General features: G+C 40.1%; 1 protein-coding gene across 7 annotated transcripts in view; it reads right to left on the bottom strand.

Annotated features, from left to right (window-relative positions):
* Positions 1 to 22,795, bottom strand: part of cadps2 (Ca++-dependent secretion activator 2) — a 537,859-nt gene that overhangs the window by 220,531 nt on the left and 294,533 nt on the right. For all 7 annotated transcript variants that reach the window (XM_052030087.1, XM_052030089.1, XM_052030090.1 and 4 more), the window contains exon 8: positions 20,219 to 20,358. In XM_052030087.1, the coding sequence (XP_051886047.1) occupies positions 20,219 to 20,358 (140 nt within the window). The remainder of the gene's footprint in view (positions 1 to 20,218; positions 20,359 to 22,795) is intronic.

The raw sequence follows: 22,795 nt of genomic DNA, 5'->3' as shown, positions 1-22,795 counted from the left end.
GGGATATTGTGACTATGCTGGAAAATGGCACTGACATAAAAGATCAGCTATGATCTTAATAAATGGCGAGACAGGCTCAATGGGTCAGATAATATATTCCTGCTCCTAATTCTTATGATATGTTTCTTTGTGGCATTCAGGAGGGTAAGCAGTGATTACAGAGATGTACCTACCTCATTCAAGAGCAAGTATTTTCAGGTAGAGGAAGGGAAGGAAATTATTGAGAAAGGAGAATCAAAACAAAATGATTTCAGGGTGTTGCTGTTGGACTGAGAACTTCTTGTCAGAAGTATTCCCCTGATAGACTGGAGGCAGTGGAGACAATTGGGCAACTCTTCCAAACAACCAGATCAGGCACAATGGGCTGAATGACCTTCCCCAGAGTCTAATGTAAATCCATACTTAAGTTTAATACAGTCACAAAGTAAAGAGGATAAAAAATCTTCAAATCCCTGGAGAGTGCAGACATAAGTATTGATGTTAAGGTTGGTTTATGTCTGGGAGGTGGGTGGGTGCCTGCAGCCACAGGGGTAAGTGAGGCAGAATTCCATGTAAGAGTCCAGAGTGATGAATGTTTCCTCTAATGAGGAACACAGGAAGTCCAAGTCAGGTGAAAAGGTGGCAACAATCTGTGTTCTACATTCCTGAGTCACCAATTTTTGCTTTGATGGGGGATTGTAATGGTCCAGAAGAGATCTTTACCTGCTCTTAACAGGGTGCAGAACCCACTTGGTTTTCTGGAAGAACTCCTGGAGCACTGAACATACTGAGGTTCACAACACAGGGGATACACTAAAACTAATTTTCCAGATCATCAAAAACTATCATTGATGTCACAACTTTCTGACAACTTCTGGCTGACCGTTTAAAGTTGTGATATCTGTAAACTTTAATGAAAAATGTCTCACTGGAGAGGAAACAGAGGATTTTGTACTGAGAAGCCTGCAGATGCACCCTAGATGGTGCTCTTGCTCCAGCATTAAACATTTAGCTGAACGTTCCTCATTAAAATCACAATGCAGGATTCAGCATTAACGTGGAACTTTAGGTTCACTTTGTGGTTTTCCTGAGTCATTTAGAAAAGTTTAATGTCATCAAACCAAGTCAACATGGTTTAGAGTCATAGCAAGGAAACGGGCCCATTTGGCCCATCTGGTCCATACCGACTAAGATTCACATCTAAGCTAGTCCCATTTGCCTGCATTTGGCCCATATCCCTCTAAACCTTTCCTAGCCATGTACCTGTCCAAGTACATTTTAAATGTTGTTAATGTACCTGCATCAACCACTTCCATAATCTGACCACCCTCTGGGTGAAAATATAGCCCACCAGGTTCCTATTAAATCTCTTCCCTCTCACTTTCAACCTAAGCCCTCAAGGTCTTGATTCCCCTGGTATAAGACTGTGCGCATTGACCCTATCTATTCCCCTCATTATTTTATACACCTCTATAATATCACCCCTCAGTCTCCTATGCTCCAAGGAAAACAGTGCCAACTTGCTCAATGTGTCTCCATAACCCAGTCTTCTTGCCCATTAATCTCCTTCACTTGCTTGAACTTGTCTTAATTTCTCTTAACCAGATCCATTTTATATAGACTTATGATGTCACCCCTTGAGTCCCAGATATACATGTATATTCATGTGTTGAATATTAATTTTTTCCACTTAATCAGCTCATATTTGACAACCTTTCTCCAAGTTATATCACCATATTATTCAGTCTTTCTGACTTTGCCATATAAAAATGTGACTGATATTTAGGTTAACTGTATATGGTCATCTCTGACTCTTTCCTTGCCTTCCTTTCCAAGGTTTCTCCTGGCATCTGTTGCAAAGAGAATGCTACAGACCTACTTTCCAAACTAATGGGTATTAAATGCACATCTTGTTTCTTATAACAGCTCCATTTCTATTTCTCAAATTCTCTGTCTCCAAACCACTTCTAATGAGATTGTTTAATGCGGCAGATATTTTGAGATCTCCATCTTTCCCTAATGAAGCTTTCATTCAGTTGTTTTGACTAGAGACCGTAGCTGGCTCTGCTTCACCTTCCATGACCCTCCCTCCTATAACAATGAAAGGATCCCTCCAAATAGTCAATTCTTGTCCCTGCATTTGGCAGACAATTGTTCACCACAATAAACAAGACTCAATAACCAAAACTTTCCTTTCCTTGCTCTGCAGAAAGGCCATTCCTTCACAGATGTTTTCATCATCCATCTTCTGATTTCTCTTCTTCCAAAACTTTCTCAAGAAATCCTAGCAGATGCAACATCTATCCATTCACTGATTCCCACTCTCTATAGTGCGAACAACCTTAAATATTCAAGACAGCAACTGATGTGGACTTCAATCCAGAATTTGTTACAGAGGATGCAGAGTCCCCTATGGAAGACCACATGAGAGTCAGCTGATCATTTGTTAACAATCTCTATTCCGATTAGAAGTTTGATCTTCACTTCTGTGTCACACAATTCCAATTCATCTTCCCTCCCCACCTAACCTTTCCAACTTTGGCCATTTATATTCTTCAAAATAAGTACAATATAGGCTTTAGAAGCAACAGAATGACTTATCCAGATTACGTGTGTGTACAGCACTAAAGCACCTTTCATATGTTGCACAACTCTTTTGCCTCACAGACGTTCATTACGTATCATGTTCTAATACAGAGCCTTTTTCAGTTTACCAGTTTTTCAGTTAACCAGGCAACCCATTTAATTTGTTAGCACTCAGCATCTGTGACTGGACATTTACTTGCAGTTCTCTCAGTCATCTTTCAACCAGTCCTTTAAATGAATTAATTTTGTCTTTTCACATTCCATAATCTGCCGTGTCTTCTCAGCATGTACTGCTTTCATTTGCATTTACACTGAGTTTATATCAGTCTGTAACATTTGCAAACCCACTGTTCTGCCTGACATAAATTTGACAATTGCTTGATATTTTGGCACAAGTTAGCCCAATTTCCTTTTTAAAAAGAAAGAATTTATTATTTCTTCTTGAAAATTTCTGTTTTTGCAACATGGTCATAAAAATGTCATTTCAACATCTAATCATTAGATGGTGTCAAAACTTCATTAAAAATTCCTCCTTTCAATCAGCCTATCAAAACATTGGTGCACCTCAGATTATACTTACTTGACAATTTTCTTCCCTAAATTTTCTTAATGAATGTAGTTGTTTTCACCTTAAGTGATAGACTCACTATTCACCTGAGTGGCATGAAAAACAATTCCACAAAGAATTGTCTACCTTATAACTGACTTTAAAGGCAAGAGAGTGAGAGGAGGACAGAAAAAGAGACAGAAAGCATAAAAGATGGTCCAAAGAAAGGAAGAAGGAACCAAAAATATAGAAAGACACAGGGTGTCAAGCAGAGAGATAGAAAAACATACTGAGAATGATTGACTAAAGGCAGCTAAAATGTTAAGGCTAGATCAGTCAGACACTGGCAAACATGCATGTCAAAAATATAATTCTAAACTATGGGCATTGTGGTCCATTAGGGAGAGAGGTTACCTGGATACTTTGTTTCAGGAAGCAGTAATAACACTTAGATTATGAAGTGCTTTAGAATTAATCAGTGACTGGAGACAGAAGGGCATGACCATGAGTCAGACATGTATGACTGAACGAATCTCAGCCTCTGACAGCTAGAAGGGACTTGCAGCTTGCTTGGATGAGCAAGGACTGGAGGGAGGATGAAGAAGCTGACCTTTGAACAATGGTACAGAGGGTTATTCAACTGGGTGGTGTTAGGAGTAGTGTGGTAGACATCTGGAATTATACTTTCAAGAGGACAGATACAGCCGTGTGTGTGAATCCCAAAGACTGCATTGCCTGCCCACTTCCAGGATCAAGAACAATGGAGGGGGATGTGGAGTGGGAAGGGAAAGATCCAGATGTCATTGTTCGTGTTGCAACTAATGATATAGGCGGAATTAAGGAGGTGATTCAACTGAAGGTGAATGAGGAACTGGGGCCAGCATTAGCACGCAGAAAAAAAAGATCTCTGAATTTAACCTGAGCTACATGAAACTTGACATGGGATCAAAGAAATTAGAGAGTCAAACATGGAGGAGAAAGGGGCTTCAATTCCTGGGGCACTGAACCAGTAGTGAGGAATGTGGGTGCTGTTCTCCTGAGACAGGATTCATTTGTATTGAGCTGGTACCATTGACCTGACACCATTGACCTGGCAAGTCAAATAACCAGGACTATAGATGGAACTCTGTAGGCAGCAGGGGTGATTGGGGAGGGGGTGGGAGTGGGAGCAGGGGTGAGGGGATGGATAGCAGGGGTCAGAAATTGCAAGAGAAAGAACGAGGTAGTAGCAGACTGTTGCAGTGTGGTAATAAGTGCAGGCATGGACAACAAATAATGCAACAACAAAGAAATCGAAGTAGGAAAAATAGTAAAAAAATACGTAATTTCTTCATCTGCATGTAAAAAACATTTGTAAAGCTTTTGATGAATTCATGGCACAAACGGGTTTGGTTAAAAAGCCATTATAGAGACATGGTTACCAGGTGACCAAGGCTTGGAAATGAATGAGGCATTGTGGAAGGACAGATAGAATGGAAAAGGTGGTGGGGACTGGTTATAAAAGATGAGATGAAGGTGTTAGTGAGGAAGAACTTTGGCAGGGAAGATCAGGGTGCAGGCCCTACTAGATCTGGGCAAGTGTGCCGAAATAGGATTAATATGTATCGCTCAGTAAAGGCTTGCCTGGGGAAGAATGACCATAGTGTAGTAGAATTTTACATTCAATTTGAGAATCAGTAATGCTGAACTAAAAGTTTTAGATTTCAATATGAAGTCATGAAGGGCCAGTTCACTAAAATGATTTGAAAGTTATAGGAGTAGCAGCAATGAAAGGTATTTTAAAAATATTTCATAAATCTCAGTAAATATGCTTTTACACTGACACGTTTAAGCTCCATGGGGTGAATTATACATTTGTTTCATAGCTAAAGAATGGCATTAGATTGAAAGAAAATGTTGTAAAGTTTTTTTTTCTATTTCTTCATTTTTCAGAATCTGGCCATCACTGGTCGGCCAGCATTTATTGCCTGTTCCTAATTGCCCTTGAGAAGGTGTCGGTGAGTTGCTGCAGTCCCTCTGGTGAGGATATTCCCATAATGCTGTTGAATAGGGAGTTCCAGGATTTCGACCCTATGACAATGGACCAGTGATATATTTCCAAGTCAGGATAGTCAAGAATCTGCAAATTGCAAAGGTTGCAATAGACTTGAAGATTGACATGACTAGAAAGTTGATAAAGGGAGATAAAATAAGACTAAATTAGCAAGAATTAAGAAAAATATTGTAAGAGATTCTTCAAGTATGGGAAAAGAAAGTAGCTGAAAGAAATGTTGATCCTTTAGACGCTGACACAGGGGTCGGTGCTTGATCTGGTCCATTGTTTACAATTGCCCACCCCTCTGTGCTTATCCTGTGGCCTTACTTACATTTCATAGCCCTGTAGAATCAATTGACCTGGAGATCTGGATTCAAGGCTGTGAGCTACATCTCGACTTCAGGCACTGTCAAGGCCTTTTTAACTGTCTCTGATAATCAGAGGCATTTAAAAAATAGTTCAGATAGACATAAATGATAAAAAAAAGACAATTATAAAAAATCTTTACTTAAAATAGTGAACTACTGGACATGAATTAAAAACAAAGTATAACGAGGAAAAATAAAGAAACTACTTCCAGCACCGAGCATTTTGCTGAAGGTTAGATAGCCCATGTAAATGGCAGGCAGAAAGCCGAGGGACTGGATGTGAGGTGCATCTGTCCCCTTGGCTCAGGACATTTGTGTTTCACCAGTGGATTCCATGGCGAGTCCAGAGGTGAAACGAGAGGTCAGATGCACAGCACCTCATCACCAGCTCATCTCTTAGAGTCATGGAGTTGTACAGCATATGAAGAGGCCCTTTGGTCCACTGTGTCCATGCTGACCATCATATACATCTATACTAATCCTGTTTTCCTGCACTAATTCCACATCCCTCTCTGCCTTGCTCATTCAAGTACCTGTCCATATGCCTCTTAAATGTTGTTACTGTTTCTGCCTCCACCTCCTCCTCTGGCCGCCTATTCCAGATACCAACTACTCTTTGTGTGAAAATTTACCCCTCAGATCCCCTATAAACCTCCTCCCTCTCACCTTACCCTCCAGTTCTAGACACCCCTACCATGGGAAACAGACACTGGCTATCTAACTTATCTGTGCCTCTCATAATTTTATATACCTCTGTCATGTCACCTTTCAGCCACCTCTGCTTCAGGGAAAAAAGACTTAGTCTATCCAAGCTCTCTTGATAACTCAAGCTCTCATACTTCCCCATGGATCTGCTGGATTAAGACCAATCTGATGGCCTGTATCTCGGATTCCACAAAGGCAGCTGCTGAGGGGTAGCGTTCTCTGTGGCTTTCCAAAATCCCCGAGATTTTCAAGGGATACCGGTGGATTGGAAAACAATAAAAGTAACAGTAACAGTAACCCCACTCTTAAAGAAAGGAAGGGACGAGAAAATGAGGACCTACAGGCCAGTTAGCAGTTGTTAGCAAAATACTGGAATCCATTATTAAGAAAATTAAAACAGTAAAGTTAGAAAAGCATAACATGACTAAACAGAGTAACAGCTTTAAGAAAAGGAAATTGTGTTTAATAAAATTATTATAATTCTTTAAGGATATAACTAGTAGGATAGTTAAAGGTAAGCCAATTAATGTGGTGTGTTTGGAATACTAAAAGGCATTTGAAAGCATGCCACTGAAAAGGTTACAAGTTCTCTCAGATTTATCGCATGGACAGAGGATTAGTTGACAGACAGAAAACAGAGTGGTGATAAAAGCTTCACATTCAGGTTAGCCCGTTGCAACTAGCGAGATGTTGGGGCATCAGCTGCCAATATTAATATTAGCTAATATTAATAACCTTGTTGAAACACAGAAGACTCTGAAAGGGCTTTGCAGGATAGATGCTGAAAGAATGTCCTGCTTGGTGCAAATGCCTAGAACTAGGAGCCATAGCCTCAGGATAAGGAGTTAGCCAGAAGTCTGAGCTAAGGGGGAACTTCTTCTCTTAAAGGGAATGTGAGTCTTTGGAATTCACCATTCCAAGGAGGGTTACATTTGCTAAGCCAGTGGTTAAACTCAGGGATAGGATAGATAATTTTTTTTAACTGTTGGGGAGTCAAGGATGATGGGAACAATGCAGGGAAGTTTGGTTGAGGCCAAAGATTAGTTCAGCCATAATCTTATTGAAAGGCGGAGCAGACTTGAGGGACAGCATTTCTTATGTTGTGTTCTTTAAAGGACGTGAGATCTAAACTATTAAGGCAAGATACAACTTCCAGCATGGGAATTTTTAACTTACCCGGTTAAGATTTTATTTCCTCATTCAAATTATTGATACATTATGAATAGCTGAGACCATTGCATGATCCCTACAGTGTCAAATTAATTACTGCCTGCACCCCAAAAAAGACTCATTTTATTCCTACTCTCCTTTTCTTCTCTGCTAATCATTTTTTAATCCATGCCAATACATTACTCTCAATACCACATGCTTTCACTTAAACCAGCCTTTAATGTGGGACTTCATCAAAGGCCTTCTGAAAATACAAGCACACCTCATCCACTGGTTCCCTAGGTCTATTCTATCGGTCACGTCCTTCAAAAACGCCAGTAGGTTTGTCAAACATGATTTCCTTTATTTTGATTAATTCTGTCTAATCCCAATGATATTTTCTAAGTGTCCTGTTTACAAGAGCCTCTGGCATTTTCCCCATCACTAATGTTAGGCTAACTGCTCAAAGAACAGATGATCTGGCCAATACGTAAGCTGCACGTTATTAAATGAGATTATATGGCTATGTTATCATAACATTGCTATTAGTTGGAGTTTGTCATGTAGAAACAGACTACTCCTCCTGCATTACACTTCCACAATACTTCATTGGCTGTAAACCATTTTGAAATGATGTGAAATGTAAATCATTCAATCATTCATATAAACTTTAATCTATTTTCAATGATCTAAAGTTATTGATTTCTCAATAATCTAGAAAGTTTTATCATAAATTAATCTCCCTAATTTGCATAAATTCCAGACAGTAATGTTAATCTTTATTGAAGAAACCACTTCATTCTGAATTACCATGGCCTAACTGAATAGACTCAGCAAGTTTTGTTATCCATTCTATCAGTTAACCCTGCTAAGTAATTTGCACACTAAATACTTCAGCGTTTGCAAGAGTCTGAAATTAACAAATGAAAATTACTTCTCAATTTTATGGTGTGGCTTCAGTGACTTCACAAAAAGGATGAATTCATTTATTCAATAACTCATGTATATGTTGATACAAAGCTGATTGCACAAGATATTTCACCAAACGTTTTTGCCATCAACTTCAGTACTTAGTCAATTCCTTGGCGAGGCATTTAGGTGAAAGATTAAGGACTTGTCTATTATCCTTTGGTAAATATCCTTATCAAAGTACTGATTCCAGTGTTCTTACAAAAACCGCAGCAGGAGCAGCCACATTGTAGCCCTGAGAGTTTATCTGTATCCTGATCCCATTATTGCCGCTCACTCATTGCCATGGTGATCACCGATGAAAGGATCCATGATTTTAACGTTGGATGGACACAAGTGCTCTTACAGTAAAGATATGGCTCAGCTCCAGATGTCTCATTAAAAGCAATAGTGAGCACAGATTCTTATGGTTCATGGCTTCCAAGAACACAACAGAAGCATTTTCTACAATCCTTTATAGATTATATTATGAATTTTGTCATTCAGCATCACTTAATATTTAATGTCACACCCCGCTTGGGTCAACTCAGGGCAATTTAAAGAGCTTGTCCCTTACTGTCATTAATAACAATCATATATGGAAGAAAGGGCAATTCATTCACTGCAACATCCCAATGATTGTTAACAATTTATGTACAGTCACATTTATTTAAACCCTCGTGGGTAGCTAAATTATACTGAACTGGAGGTCAATTACTACTTCAAGTGTAAGAACTCCCTGCCCTGTCTTCAGGTATCCACATTAATCTACTAAAAGCCTTAAAATGTTCAGCATCACTGACATAATTTGAGCCTGATAATTTTCAAACATGGTATTAAAAGTATCTGTTCCATAGATAAGCATGGATCAGTGGCTGTCAGGAAACCATGTAGATGGGGTTGGAGAAAGTGGTGAAAAGAGCAACCATGGAGAACGTATGTGACCGTCACCCAACCAAGATCAAAACCTTCTGCCAAATTAGTCCCCCAGTTGTGGTTCTGTTTCGGCAAAAATATCAACCCAAAGTCTGGGCTATCATACAGTTCCCATCCATAACCATTTAACTTCCTATTCTTGCAATAACTGCTCCTCTTCCACTGGCAGCTTTTTCAAACTTATTGCACTCATAAAATTTATTGGGGATGTAAGAGCCTATTTGGCAGTCATTCTAAATGTATGACAGTTTTTGACTGTTTTCGTTGCTTTATATTCAGTGCACAGTCTCTTAATGGCTTTATTAAAATGCAGATGGCTGCAGTGAGAGCTGGCCAGCCGTTGGACGACTGCTTGTGTGAAGATGATGGGTTTATTAACACGTAGCACCTGCTGCAGCGTAAAGAAATTAAACCAATCAAACACTGTTGTACAAGCAAAAAGATTATCAGGTCAGCAACTATGCTAGTCCCATCTGCAATCCAAGAAATATTAATAGTGGAAATTTTGGTGCTTTGCTGAGAACTTATTTATACAATATTTCTCATGCTTGAAGTAGAAGTAAACAGAGTGGACTGAAAGATGGTGAAAGAAAAGTGGTCTGGGAACATTGTGCATTCTGGAGCCTGCTTGACTTTCTGCCTATTTACATCAATGAATCAGAAGTTGTGTGCACTATATGCTCTGCCTACGTTCCCTCTCAACACTCCATCCAGATGATTTACACCCAAGTAAAATCAACCATGCAGTAATAAACAGTGCACTAGTACACACTCGGTTCTGAAGTTTAGTTTCACACTCAAGATACGCATTAGGCTTGTGTCTGTGAATCCCCAGTATGTTTGTGTCCATGAGTTCCCAATAATCTCTCGTCTCTGAATTCCTAATAGGTTTGTGCCCATGAATTCTCAATAAATCTGCACTCATGAATACTCATGCCATCCCAATAAGTTCAAATCTATGATACCCTAATAGTTTTATGCCTATTCAAGTACTTTCATTCCCATAATCACCCAACAGCTCTATTTGCATAACTGGTTTCACACCATTGTTACCACAGCAGAATTATACACATAATGACCAAATTGGTCCATGCCCCTGATAACCTAATAGATTTAAATCCATGTTACTTCTACATGTTGTGCTCTCATTACAACTGACTAGCAGGCTGCCATTTTTCCAGGAAAGATACAAATTAAAGGGTTAATCATTCGGTACAGGCCTATACAGCTTCCAGTGGTGAAAATGTGACAGTATAAACCATTTGCAGTATGTTGTCAGAGCATTCTGAGAACAGATCACAGTGCCACCGAAAATAATGGTGATGGATGGTAAAGCGTGATGATCCAAAATGATCATGAGCAATGAAAGCTAGCATTTATGAGGATTTTAAAAGCACCACTATGGTTTTTCCTTTCTGCAGTGCTTAATCTACCTCTGAGTCAGATTTACAACACTGTTTTTCAGGTTCAGAATCATGCATCTCACAACAGAGTTAACAGTTGTGGAAGGTAGAAAGGAATGCAAAATATTTAGTTATGGCACTTTGAATATCCTTAATGTGGAGCACACTGAATGACTGCCAGTACTTTCCTTCTTATACAGATATATTCAAAGAGAACAACTTGTACTGATACAACACTCTTAACATAGGAACACATACCATGTGGCAGCATAGAACATCAGCAAACAAAATTTGAACCCAAGGCAGATCGGAGATATTAGAGAAGGATGTGGGGAGAATTAAGAAAAGGGATAATGTAGGATTAGTGTAAATGGGTAGTTGATTGTCAGCAAGGATTAATTGGGTCGAAAGGCTTGTTTCCATGCTGCATCTCTCTGGATCTAAATATGTGGAGGGGATTAGGGATGAATTCCCAGAATGTAATACTTTGGCAGCTGAATGTGTGGCTGCCATTGGCGGAGGAATTGAATTCAGAGATGAGCAAAAGGCTAGAATCTGAGCACCACAGATGTCTTGGAGAATTATAGAACTAGAAAATGAATCGATTATTATCACTAACATATGACGTGAAATTTGTCTTGCGGCAGCAGTACAGTGCAAGACATAAAAAATCTATAAATTACAAAAATAAATAAATAGTGCAAATAAAAGGAATAATGAGTTGGTGTTCATGAATTCATGGATCATTCAGAAATCTGATAGTGGAGGGGAAGAAGCTGTTCCTGAGTGGTTGAGTTAAAGATGACAAAGAAGGGTATGGAAATGATGTGATCAGAAAACAAAGACTTGAATTTTGAAATTAAGGTGTTGACTAACTGCGAGTCAATGCAGACCAGTAATCATGATAGAAGATTTTAAGCAGGGGGACCATATTTGTGATGAGGGAACATGTAACAGAACCAAATAACAGTAGTATGACTTTAATATAGTAAAATATCCCAAGGTGCTTCACAGGACTGCTATCAAACAAATTTTGACACTTTTGATGTAGATCTAGTAGGACAGGAGACCAAAGACTTGATAGCAGAGTTAAGTGCTCTGAAATGTTTTAACTCACCAACAAGTGTGCGACAGTCTCGATTGAGAAAACAAGCTGCTTCAGTCATTCTACACTTACCTCAAAAACTTGAGAAAAATATTTTTTAAGTTTCGATTTTAGTTAGTAAATAACCATGTAAGTATTCCACTGGCACATTGTCAGAGGATATTTGCCACTGAAGCTTTTCTGTCTCTCTCTGTTTTTGACTAATTCAACTAATCTTCTTGTTAAATGTTTCTTGTGAAGCTCCAGATTAGTCCACTATTTTCATAGAATTCAGCTGAAATTTCTCCCCATGGTATTTACAATTATATAAGCGACATTAATCATTAAAATGACAAGTCAGAATTTGATCATTTTCAGAAAACAGAGACAGGCAAAGAAAGACTGAATTAACTGAGGTTAAAAAAAGGTTAAGAAAATCCGAATTATTTATCTTTAACTTAAAATATAAAGGAACAAGTTTTTGTGTGTTAATTTTTAGCTTGAAAGGGGTTGCTTATCACCGAAGAGTATCTAGACTGGAATGGACAAATCCTGACTTTTTCTGAGTTTGGTTTGTGTCCACAAGGTAAACAATAGCAAGTTCCTTTTCCTGCTGTTCAATACACTTCAATGGCAAACTAGATGCTGCAGATTCCTTTCTAAGGTCTTGACAAAATGAAAATCAATCAAATCAAGTTGTTGAGAAGGTCACTTATCTGACCTTACCTAGTACTTCATATCAAGGGAAGCAGATAGAGGTTCTACTTCTGAACAAGAATAACTTATGGTTATTACTGAAATTCACACACTGGGGAACTTTGTCCAGCAACTGTGCACATCAGGAGGTCGTGTGTGTCACCCATGTTTATAAGTCTAAAAAGGAGGAAATCTATCAACAGCAACCTTCTAAAGCTCCTAATGTGCAATGTTGAGGCTGTGCTCTTCTCTGGTCTTTTACTGTCTCAGACACCACTTCCCAGCTTTCACTGTAGCCAGAGTTCTCTAGACAAGTGGACAGAAAGTGCTGCTGTATGGCAAAAACCATCTATACTTTACCCTAACTATGTACTTTACTACAACATTCAGTTATGAATAATCTGTCCAAGTGTTCCGTTGATAATTGCATAATAATTGAGGAAATCCAACTGCAGTGTTGTACTTAATATAACATGCACTAAAGCTTTATTTAAGTTGGTGTTTAAGAAACACAATAATATGGTATATAGGAGAAATCTAGTGAAGTAATTAACACAGGGTCATTGCGCAGTTTCTTAACGAAGGCCTTTAACATTGCATAGTATTTCAGAAACTGTGGCAAAGAACATCAGTTCCTTTTAGTTGGTGGTTAAATAAGCAGTACAGAGAGTTGCTTATATTAATTATATTGCAACAATCTTTTGATAAGGTTATCTCCCAATAATATATTCGAGTATTCCTACAATCTCAAGATGTCCTTTCGATATGAAATGGTTCAAATTTTAATATCAAAGTTGCTCAAATTTAATTTCTTTGATAAAATATTTAGATGCATGATCTTCCCCAGACCATAGCACTGAATAAGTGACTTTTAGTATTAATTTTAATATTTCAATTTGCCTGATGTACAATTTTCAATTACTCACTCAGTTCTAATGCTATGCTTAAAACAAAACATATTAGAGACGAACATTTTACTCTGCTCAAAATAATAACATATGGTGTCACTGAATAATGAAAGAAAAACAAATGGCTTTAGAATTACAAAGTGCTAGGAACAATAAGTAGCACAGGATTGACAAATGAAGCAACCCTGCTGATGCTTTATGCAGGAACCATCACTTTGTTCAACTAATCAGTTAATTCCATGCGGTCCCTTCTGTCTCAGTGGAAACAAGATTGCACCAGATATCTGTAGCTGGACTAAAAGACTAATCAGTTTACAGATTGTGCTTCCTCCAAGCATCTGGCAATATTAAGCTATTAATCAACACATGAAAGGTTAGCCCGACAGCACAAAGGGGGCTGCATTATTTCAATGATTTTAAGTTAAATAGCACTAATATTAATAATTAACTATGATTAAGTTAATATTACTGTTCAGAAACGTATAAAGAAAGAATTTCTTTACAAATCCTTTTAAAATTCAATTGCAATAAGTTTGCAGTATAATAACTTTATGTTTAATAACATTAAACATTTGCTCTACCCAATTCCTTCTGTTTGTCAAACAACATATTAACATTAAATTTTACAGTGCTGATGGTGTTTTTGAGTGCTCTGGTTTGCAGTAGTTAAGATTCTATCATGCTAGACAGCCCCTTGGGATCAATCATGACTTGCTTGCATTCCAGTTAAGTGGGTTCTGAGACCAATGTTGGATCTGTAGACTCTGCCACAGATGGGACAGGAGGAATTTGAGAGGCAGGCTGATGGATGCTAGTGCGCTCCTTCCTCCATTTACACAGGGCTTCTGCATGTTCCTAAAGTACAACTCAAAGTTCTCAATGTCAACCCAAATGCTCCTCCTATACCCTGACTGGACAGGGGCCATGGATTCCTAGGGGTCAGTGGGAATGCTGCAACATTTCAGGGAGGCTTTGAGGACATGTTTAAATCCTTTTCTGTGTCTAACTGGTCTTCTCTTGCTGTGACAAAGCTTGCACTGGAATCTAGTGCTGGATAAGTGCACAATGTGGCCTAATCAATGGTTGACCAAGTGTAATTAGGGCTCAATGTTGGGAGTGTTGGTCTGGGAGAGAGTACTGCTGTTGGTCTGCTTATCCTGCCAATTGTTTTGGAGGATTTTGTGCAGACAATGCTGGCAGTACCTTTCCTGTACTTTAAGGTGTCTGATGCAAGTAATCCATGTCTAAGATGCATATAGAAAGGTAGGGACCACAGCTGCCTGGTGGATCATGAGCTTTGCACTGGGTTTGAAGTCTTGATCTTCAAACAGTCTACAACTTTTCAGTCAGGAACACCAGTCACAAATGCACAACCTACTCTGGGAAGAGGAGGGCTTCAGATAGACCATAATTATGATTGTTTTCAGCAAAGGAAACAAATTCAACTGTGGTAACTACAGAGTGATCTCCCTGCTGAGTGCGACAGGGAAAATCATCACCAGGATCCTCCATAACTGTCTTACTCAGCCTGATACCATGACAGCTGTCCAACCTTTCATTTAGTCAATCTGTTCATCATTCCTTAGAAAGGAAGCTGTATACAGATACAGCAGTGATGACACAAATTCAGTTCCTTTGTACCTCCACATACATATTGAAGGAGCCCATTAAAAACTGGCCTTAACTATTGTTGCTCTAATGCTTTATCTACACAGAGAGATGGATTTTGCTGTAATCATAGGCATGCAGGAGTGACTGAGCCAATGTGAGGGATCTGAAATGATACCATTAGTTTTTGACTGTTCATATGTTTAAGTACTTCTAATGCTTTTTGTTTCAGAGATGGAAATAGAGAGGTTTAAATCCTATTCTGCCTGTTTTCCAACCTGATCTACGCGGATTCTGCAATAACCTCCTGAGCTCAACAAAACAAAAACTTGTATTATAGTGCTTTTACCATAGCCAAGCATCCCAAGGTACTTCACTGGAGCATTATTACTTATTCATAACTTACTTATTACGACACAGAAGGCAGCCATTTGGGCCTCTAGTACCTGCCAGCTCCCAGGACAGCAATTCCATCAATCCCATTCCCACTCTCATTTCCTTGCAACTTATTCTCTCTCACATGCCCATTAACACCTCTCTGATTCATTCTGCCATTAATGCACAGTGAGGGATAATTTACAGCAGCCAAGCAACTTACCAGCATATCTTTGGGATATGGATGGAAACTGGAGCACCCAGAGCAAACTAAAGCAGTCACAGGGAAAATAAGCAAAGTCCACACAGACGGGGATCAGTATCAAATCCAAGCCCCAGCACCTGGGAGGCAACAGCACTAACAGTAGTGTCACTATGCAACCCATAATCACACACAATTTTACACTAAGAAATTTTTCGTCATTAAAAACTCGGTAGGCTTTAGGGAACACCCAAAAGGAGGAAAGAGAGGAAGAGGGTTGGAAATTCAGAGACAAAGGCTTTGGTAGCTTTGGAGCAACTAAAACCAGCAAGGTAAAGTTTAAGGGCACAGCAATCTTTGGGCATCACCACAGAGCTGGAGGAAATTATAAAGATTGAGAGGGGTGAGGAAATACAGGGATTTGAGAAAGGGAATAAGGATTTAAAAGGTGGTCTGGAGCCAATGTTGGTCAGTGAAAACAGGACTTATGAGTGCAAAAGATGATGAAAGTTAGCACATGGGCAGTAGAGTTTTTCAAATTTACGAAGGGAAGAATGAGATTAGAGGTGGCAGAGGCAGGGATGGGGATTTCAACAACAGCTGAGCTGAGGCAGAGGTGAAGTAATGATGGTCTATAGCAAGCTTATACCAGCACGAGCATGTGATCTGAAAAAATGTTCAAGTTCAAGTTACTTTATTGTCATTCATCCATGCTATAAAAACACATGGCGGAATGAAATGTCCTTTCCCCCAGACTCACACAACAGAGGACATACATGGAACAGAAGACATACAATAAACGCAGACAAAAAACAAAAAAATCAAAAAAAATAGTGCAAGTACAAATAGTGCAAAAAAAACAGTATATACAAAATACAAATTTAGTGCAGAGTTAGTGCAAAACCGAGTTGGACAAGAGAAATACAAGCTCAGTGTGTTGTACTCATTGTATAAACATGTTCAGCAGCAGCCAAAGTTCTTATACGCCGTTGTGCAAACCAGAGCTTTTGAGGTGGCATTTGTCTACCAGGGTATTCAGGAGCCTGACAGCCTGGGGGAAAAAACCGTTGTGTTGGGATCAAATATGAGATCAAAGTTACAAATGGAATTGCTTACTTGTAGTTAGGTGCCAGAGTGAAGAATGGCAATGATTGACTTGGTTCGGTGTTTTTCTGGGAACTGAAGACCAAAGTCATTGCCTACCCAATACCCACTTGGAGGAAATTCCGTCCTTTCCGGCAGGGGATATTGAACTAGGAGCCAGACGAGTTAGAGACAATGGAGGGGCTAAGGGAAGTGATGAGGTGGAGCCATAAGCCATATGTTTCAAAGTGAATACTGACAGCACATTTTCTGATGTTGTTGCCCAACGGATAAGCATGTGGATCAGAAAGACAGAAGGTCAAGAATAGATCATCTGGAGACATCATCGTTAATGAGTGAAGGAGCTGTAAAAGAATCAGTACCATTAGATAACCAAGAACAGAATCTGGGAGAAGTAAGGTCAATTGGGTGTAACATTCACCTTTACTCCTGAGCATACTGTTAAAATTAACCTTGAATCATTGCCTTTAACCATAGGAATAAAATTCAAATTCCTGCAAATAGGGTCAAGGTAAGATTTCCAAGGGAATATAAACCATAAACTGCAACACATTCCCTTTTCAGAAAATCTCCAGCTGGTTGGGCACAAAACCCAGGGCACAGATCAAACTAAGCAATTTGCAGGCAAGCTCTGCTGTAAATGGGAAGGAAACGGTCAGCTACTCCCCCCATCACCCACCCATAAATTGTCAATTGACTCATCTCATGGTCTGGACAATGGACTGTTTAATTCACAACCATCTTCAGTAAAATCTGGAAGCTACAGCAGCTTCCTTCGACATTTACAAGGCTTAATTCAAAACAACTGAAAATTATTTCCACATTAAAAAAGGCCTGTTCATTATAATAAAGCACATATTCACTGACATAGTTAAAGACTATAATTGAAACTTTCATCCTACCCTTCCAAATTTCAGTTTCAAATACCACATCATACTCTTACATTAGTTCACCTCTCGTCATTTCTGTGGCTTGCATCTCTATAGATGCCTCCTACAGCTAATGTGTATTCATTAGCCCAGATAAAAACTGAATCACACTACGTACCACAAATCACAGTCATCGTAATGCTGTTTGTGAAAGTCACAGAAAGATGAATAATTTTAATTATGAGCTTCGCAGAACACCGCAGTATCAGTTTCAGCAGATCGCTACTCCACTGATCTACTGCAAGTTTTCTGTGACCACCTCTTTAAAGGATGTAACACAATACAAGCTACATTGTTCCAGGTGAGTGTTGCTGCTGAACGAATGGATGCTGCAACGATGGGCAGAGTGGGAGAGTGCTTGCAGGGGGTCAGAGGGATCTGGGCAAACTGGTGAAGAAAGCTGTGTGCAGCTGGCATGTCCTTTCTGCAGGATAGGCATAGAGCCATAGACTAACATAGCATGGAAACAGGCCCTTCGGCCCAACTCATCCATGCCGACCAAGGTGCCCATCTAAGCTAGTCCCATTGGCCCACATCCCTCTAAACCCTTCCCATCCGTGTACCTGTCCAAATGTCTTTTAATTGTTATTGTACCTACCTCAACCACTTCCTCTGGCAGCTTGTTCCATATACGTACCACCCTATGCATAAAGTTGCCCCTTTTAAATCTTTCCCCTTTCACCTTCAACCTACGCCCTCTAGTTTTGGTTCCTTTTCCCTGGGAAAAGGACTGTGTGCATTCACCCTATCTATGTCCTGCATGATTTTATACACCACTATAAGGTCATCCCTCAGTCTCCTGTGTTCCAAGGAGTAAAGTCCTAGCCGACCCAACCTCTCCCTATAACTCATGCCCTCAACCATGGAGACCTCTCAGGTCGTCAGCCAGACATTACTGGCAGGTGGTTGCCAGTGAGGTCCAGATAAGGACACAAGTGCAACCTAGTGAATACGTTGGGGAAGACCACAATTCAGACAAATCCCTGTGCCCATTTAGCCTGCTCTTGTTGTCTACAGGAAGTCACCTTTCCTTGAGTATGGAGTTTAGGAGTTCTCCCTAATGCAGCATAAGCAGCAAACTGTGAGATGTGGCAGAAATCAGCATCAGCTTGGAATAGTCCTAATAGTGACTTTTCAAAGGAGTAAGATGTATGCAGCTTATCACACATTGTAGCCATGTGTGGAAGGTCACCTGATAGTGTAGTGGCTATAAAATCACAGATCAACATGCCCTTGCTGTTACTCACTGTAAACAGTTACTTTGCAAAGTAGCTTGATGAGCAGAAGGTACAAAGATAATATGAACTATCAAGTCTTTCTTCCGTTTTCAGGGACAAATGCTCACAGGTGTATATCTGGGAGCTTCAAACACAAATCCCTGATTCCATGCTACAAATAATCCCATGTGCAACAACCTCCTGTAAGATTAGGGATGGTCCATGTTGAGCTTAATCGAGGTAGGCTACCTGCTTAGACTGCCTGTTTCTCTGCATCTTTTACTAACTTATCAACTTCATCATCACATGAATACTGTGGCGACAAAAACAGGTCAAAGGTTGGGTTACTCGTGGAGAGTGACTCACCTCCTGTCAGCCCGAAGTCTTCCCAACAACTGCAAGGCACAAATCAGGAGTGTGATTGCTATGATGGAATACTCTCCACTTCCCTGGATGATAGCAGCTCCAACAACTCTCAAAAATCTCGGCACCATCCAGGACAATGTACACTGATTGACAGGTACCCATTCGGCCTGTGTTTACTACCTACACCACTGGCCCACAGTGGCTGCAGTGGGCACCATCTACAAAATGCACTGCAGTTATTCTCCTAAACTATTCTAACAGAATCCTCCGAACTCCCAACCTCTACCGCCAGGTAGGAGAGGGGGCTTCAGACGCATGGGAACACTGTCACCTGCACTTTTCCCCTCGCCCTCCATCAAAGTTGAACACCATCTGGACTCGGAAAAGTATTGCTTTTCCTTCACTGTCACTTGGTATAAGTCCAGGATTTACCAGCCAACAGTAATGGGAGTAGTTTCACCAGTGGGCTGCAGTGGTTCAAGGATGTAACTGACCACCACCTTCTCAAGGGCAACTAGCAATAATTGCTGGCCTTGATGGCAATGCCCACATCCTGAAAAATGAATACATTAAACCAAATTCTTACTCTTGTACATTATTTTTCTGGGGCGATATGTGGATGGAGGCATTAAGTGAAGAAGAGTCTTTGTTCAAATAGAAAACAATTTAAATCCTTGACCCGGTACTCTGGCAGTGATGTACGTTCTAAGTGATTTGACACCACATATCCGATGTTGGTCTTTCATTTGTTGAGCCAGTACTGGGGGGTCAGGATCCATCATGCACAGTGGAGAACGGAGGCTGTGCCACAGGTTCCAACATCAGGCAGTATTTATGAAAAGCATTTGCAATGTCTCCTACCAGGCACATCAGATCATCAACATTATGCACAAGCTAAATCCTAACAAGGAATCCCCGACTTCCTAAATCTGGTGTAATTGACAGTGATAATATGAACTCTTGCACACTGCATTGACCTTCTCCCTGTAATACCCCCAGGTTTCATGAGTACCCAAAAACAGCTCTGTCATGCCTTCAATCTGAGAGAGGTTTTATTAATGTTGCAGACTTACCCACAGTGTTTCATGTTTGGAGGTTTATCCATCCTTATCGCCAGTCTTATTTTCAGATCTGAATCTTGGCTATTTTTTGGAGTAACCATCTTGTGCAATTCTGGTGCCTTTGGACTGTTGGGAGTTGGGTAAAGAATTACCTGAAAGACAGCAACAAGCTTCACATCAGCGGAATGATAACAGACATTTTGTCTTCAAGAAGTAAAAAAATTCACTGCAGAACTGGACAGTCCCTGCGACATCCTTTTTGATCAGCCCAGTTTCTCTCAGTTGCTGTTGGTATTCCTACAGCAGATCTGACTTCCTACTGCAAGTTAACAATGCAGTGGCTTCCCATGATGCCCCTCAGACATAAGGGGCTGTCTCAGAAGTGAAAGGAAGGTCAATTCAATGGAAAGGTCGGTGGAAGGTTTTTGAAAGCAGTGAAGTGATAAAGCAACTTTGCTGTGTTGTTACCAAAAACTAATTGGTCCATAGAAATGGGCTACTGTCAAAAGAGAGGTTGGTATAAAAGAGAAGCAAGACTGGAGATCGAGTAGGTAGCCTTGGAAGGTTTAATTCAATTCTCTGTGGCAGAAACAAGTATAGATCGATAAGAACAGATATGAAGGAAGTATTGAACTTAGTGAAGCAATGACGAGATTGCGTGACCACATAGGTATATTTGAAGAAGATCAAGTGATTAATTGTGTCCCTGTGATTGTGAATAAAGTGATCAATATTGGGCTGTCAGGTATTCACAGTTTGTATATGTGATGGATGAAAAGATGGAACACAACCAATGCAAGTTTGTTGATTATAAAAAGTTCTCTGGGAAAGTGAACTACGAGAACGCTAGAAGTCTGCAAAAGAGGATTGACATGGCAAGAAGATGGCAGCTGGTGTATAATGTGAGAAAATGGGGAGAAAAATAGATAAACAGTAAACCTTACATAGGTAAGAAGCTTATAAATGTTGGTGGAAAGGGGATCTTCCTATGGCTAGTTCATGAGATCAGAAAGCAAATATGTAGGAACAGCAAGCAATTAGGAAGGCAAATGGTATGTTTGCCTTTATTGTAAATAAGTCTTGCTGAGATTGTACATACATTTGGTGAGACCTCATTTGGAGGACTGAATGGTCTCTTTACTAAAGTAAGATCTATTTATCCTGGAAATCTAAAAGAAATACGGCAGATGCTGGAAACCTGAAACAAAAGCAGAAAATGCTGGAAATACTCAGCAGGTCCAGGTCGCATCTGTGGGAAGAGAGACAGAATCAATGTTTCAGGTTGAAGGCCCTTCATCAGAACTGGGAAAGAGAGAAAAGCAGCTCGTTAAACTGTAGGGAGAGTGGGGGAGGCGAGAAATCTCTGGGGTGACTATGGGGATAAGTTGTAAACAAGAGTTTCTGGTCAATGAGTGAATGGGAGCAGTTAGTTTCCAGTCAGGTGTGGCAATTGGAACATCAAAGCTGTCTATAGACCATATTGTGGGTGCATAAAACAATAACAGAAAATGCTGGAAATATTCAGCAGGTCAAGCTAGATCTGTGGAAAGAAAAACAGAATTAATGTTTCGGGTTGAAGGGTCTTCTGAATATTTTCTGACCTGCTAAGTCTTTGCAGCATTTTCTGTTTTTGTCGTACTTAGCCTGGAATTGGTGCAACACAAATTCACGAAACTGATTATTGCGATGAGGGAGCAGTCCCTTGGAGAAAGTATGAGAAAAGTGTGAGAATGGGAGGTGATCACATTGAAAAACAAAAGATTCATCAAGGGTTGCAGAGAGCTTGTTTCCTCTGGCTAGGGTCTAGAAGTGAGTGATGGCAGGTTTAGTGGGAGATACTGCAATAAAGGAAAGTCTGAAATTGTTTTGAGTTTTCAGAGTGGTGGTTGAGTAGCATTGAATAAGAGACAAAAGTGTCCACTATGATTTTACATTCTCAAGCATACTTAAGGATGAGTAAACTGGCTGTTGAAGCGGCTGCTCAAAGAGAAATACAGCATGGAAACAGGCCTTTCAGCCCATCAACCACATATTTTACACTAATCCTACAATAATCCCATTTTTTCATTCTCCCTACATTCCCATCATTGCCTGCCTCCCCTCCACCACTGCCCACCCCCCCATCACCCCCCCGACAGACTGTACCCCTTATCTATACACTACAGGCAATTTACAGAGGACGATTAACCTACCAACTCGCACGCCTTTGGAATATGGGAGGAAACAGGAGCACGCAGAGGAAACCCACACAGTCTCAGAGGGAACATGCCAACTCCACGTGGACAGCACCTGAGGTAAGGATTGAAGCCAGATCTCTGGCATTGTGAGCCTGCGACTCTATTAGATGCGTTACGCTGCTGCCCTGTAACAGGAAGACTATTACAAGCTCTGTCATGGGAGGAGATCACCAGGTGGACAGAGGAGAAAGATTCAAGGATATGCTCAAAGCTTCCTTGAAGAAGTGCAACCTCTCTGTTGTCTTTTGGGAACCTCTGGCCCACAATCACTCAAACTGGAGAAGATTTGGGATGGTATTGAGAACCTCGAGTCCATTCGTTAGAAGTACACAGAAGCCTATGCATGCAGTAG

This window comes from Pristis pectinata, chromosome 15 (genome assembly GCF_009764475.1).
Source record: "Pristis pectinata isolate sPriPec2 chromosome 15, sPriPec2.1.pri, whole genome shotgun sequence".
NCBI lineage: Eukaryota > Metazoa > Chordata > Chondrichthyes > Rhinopristiformes > Pristidae > Pristis > Pristis pectinata.
This window is presented reverse-complemented; position numbering and strand designations above follow the sequence as displayed.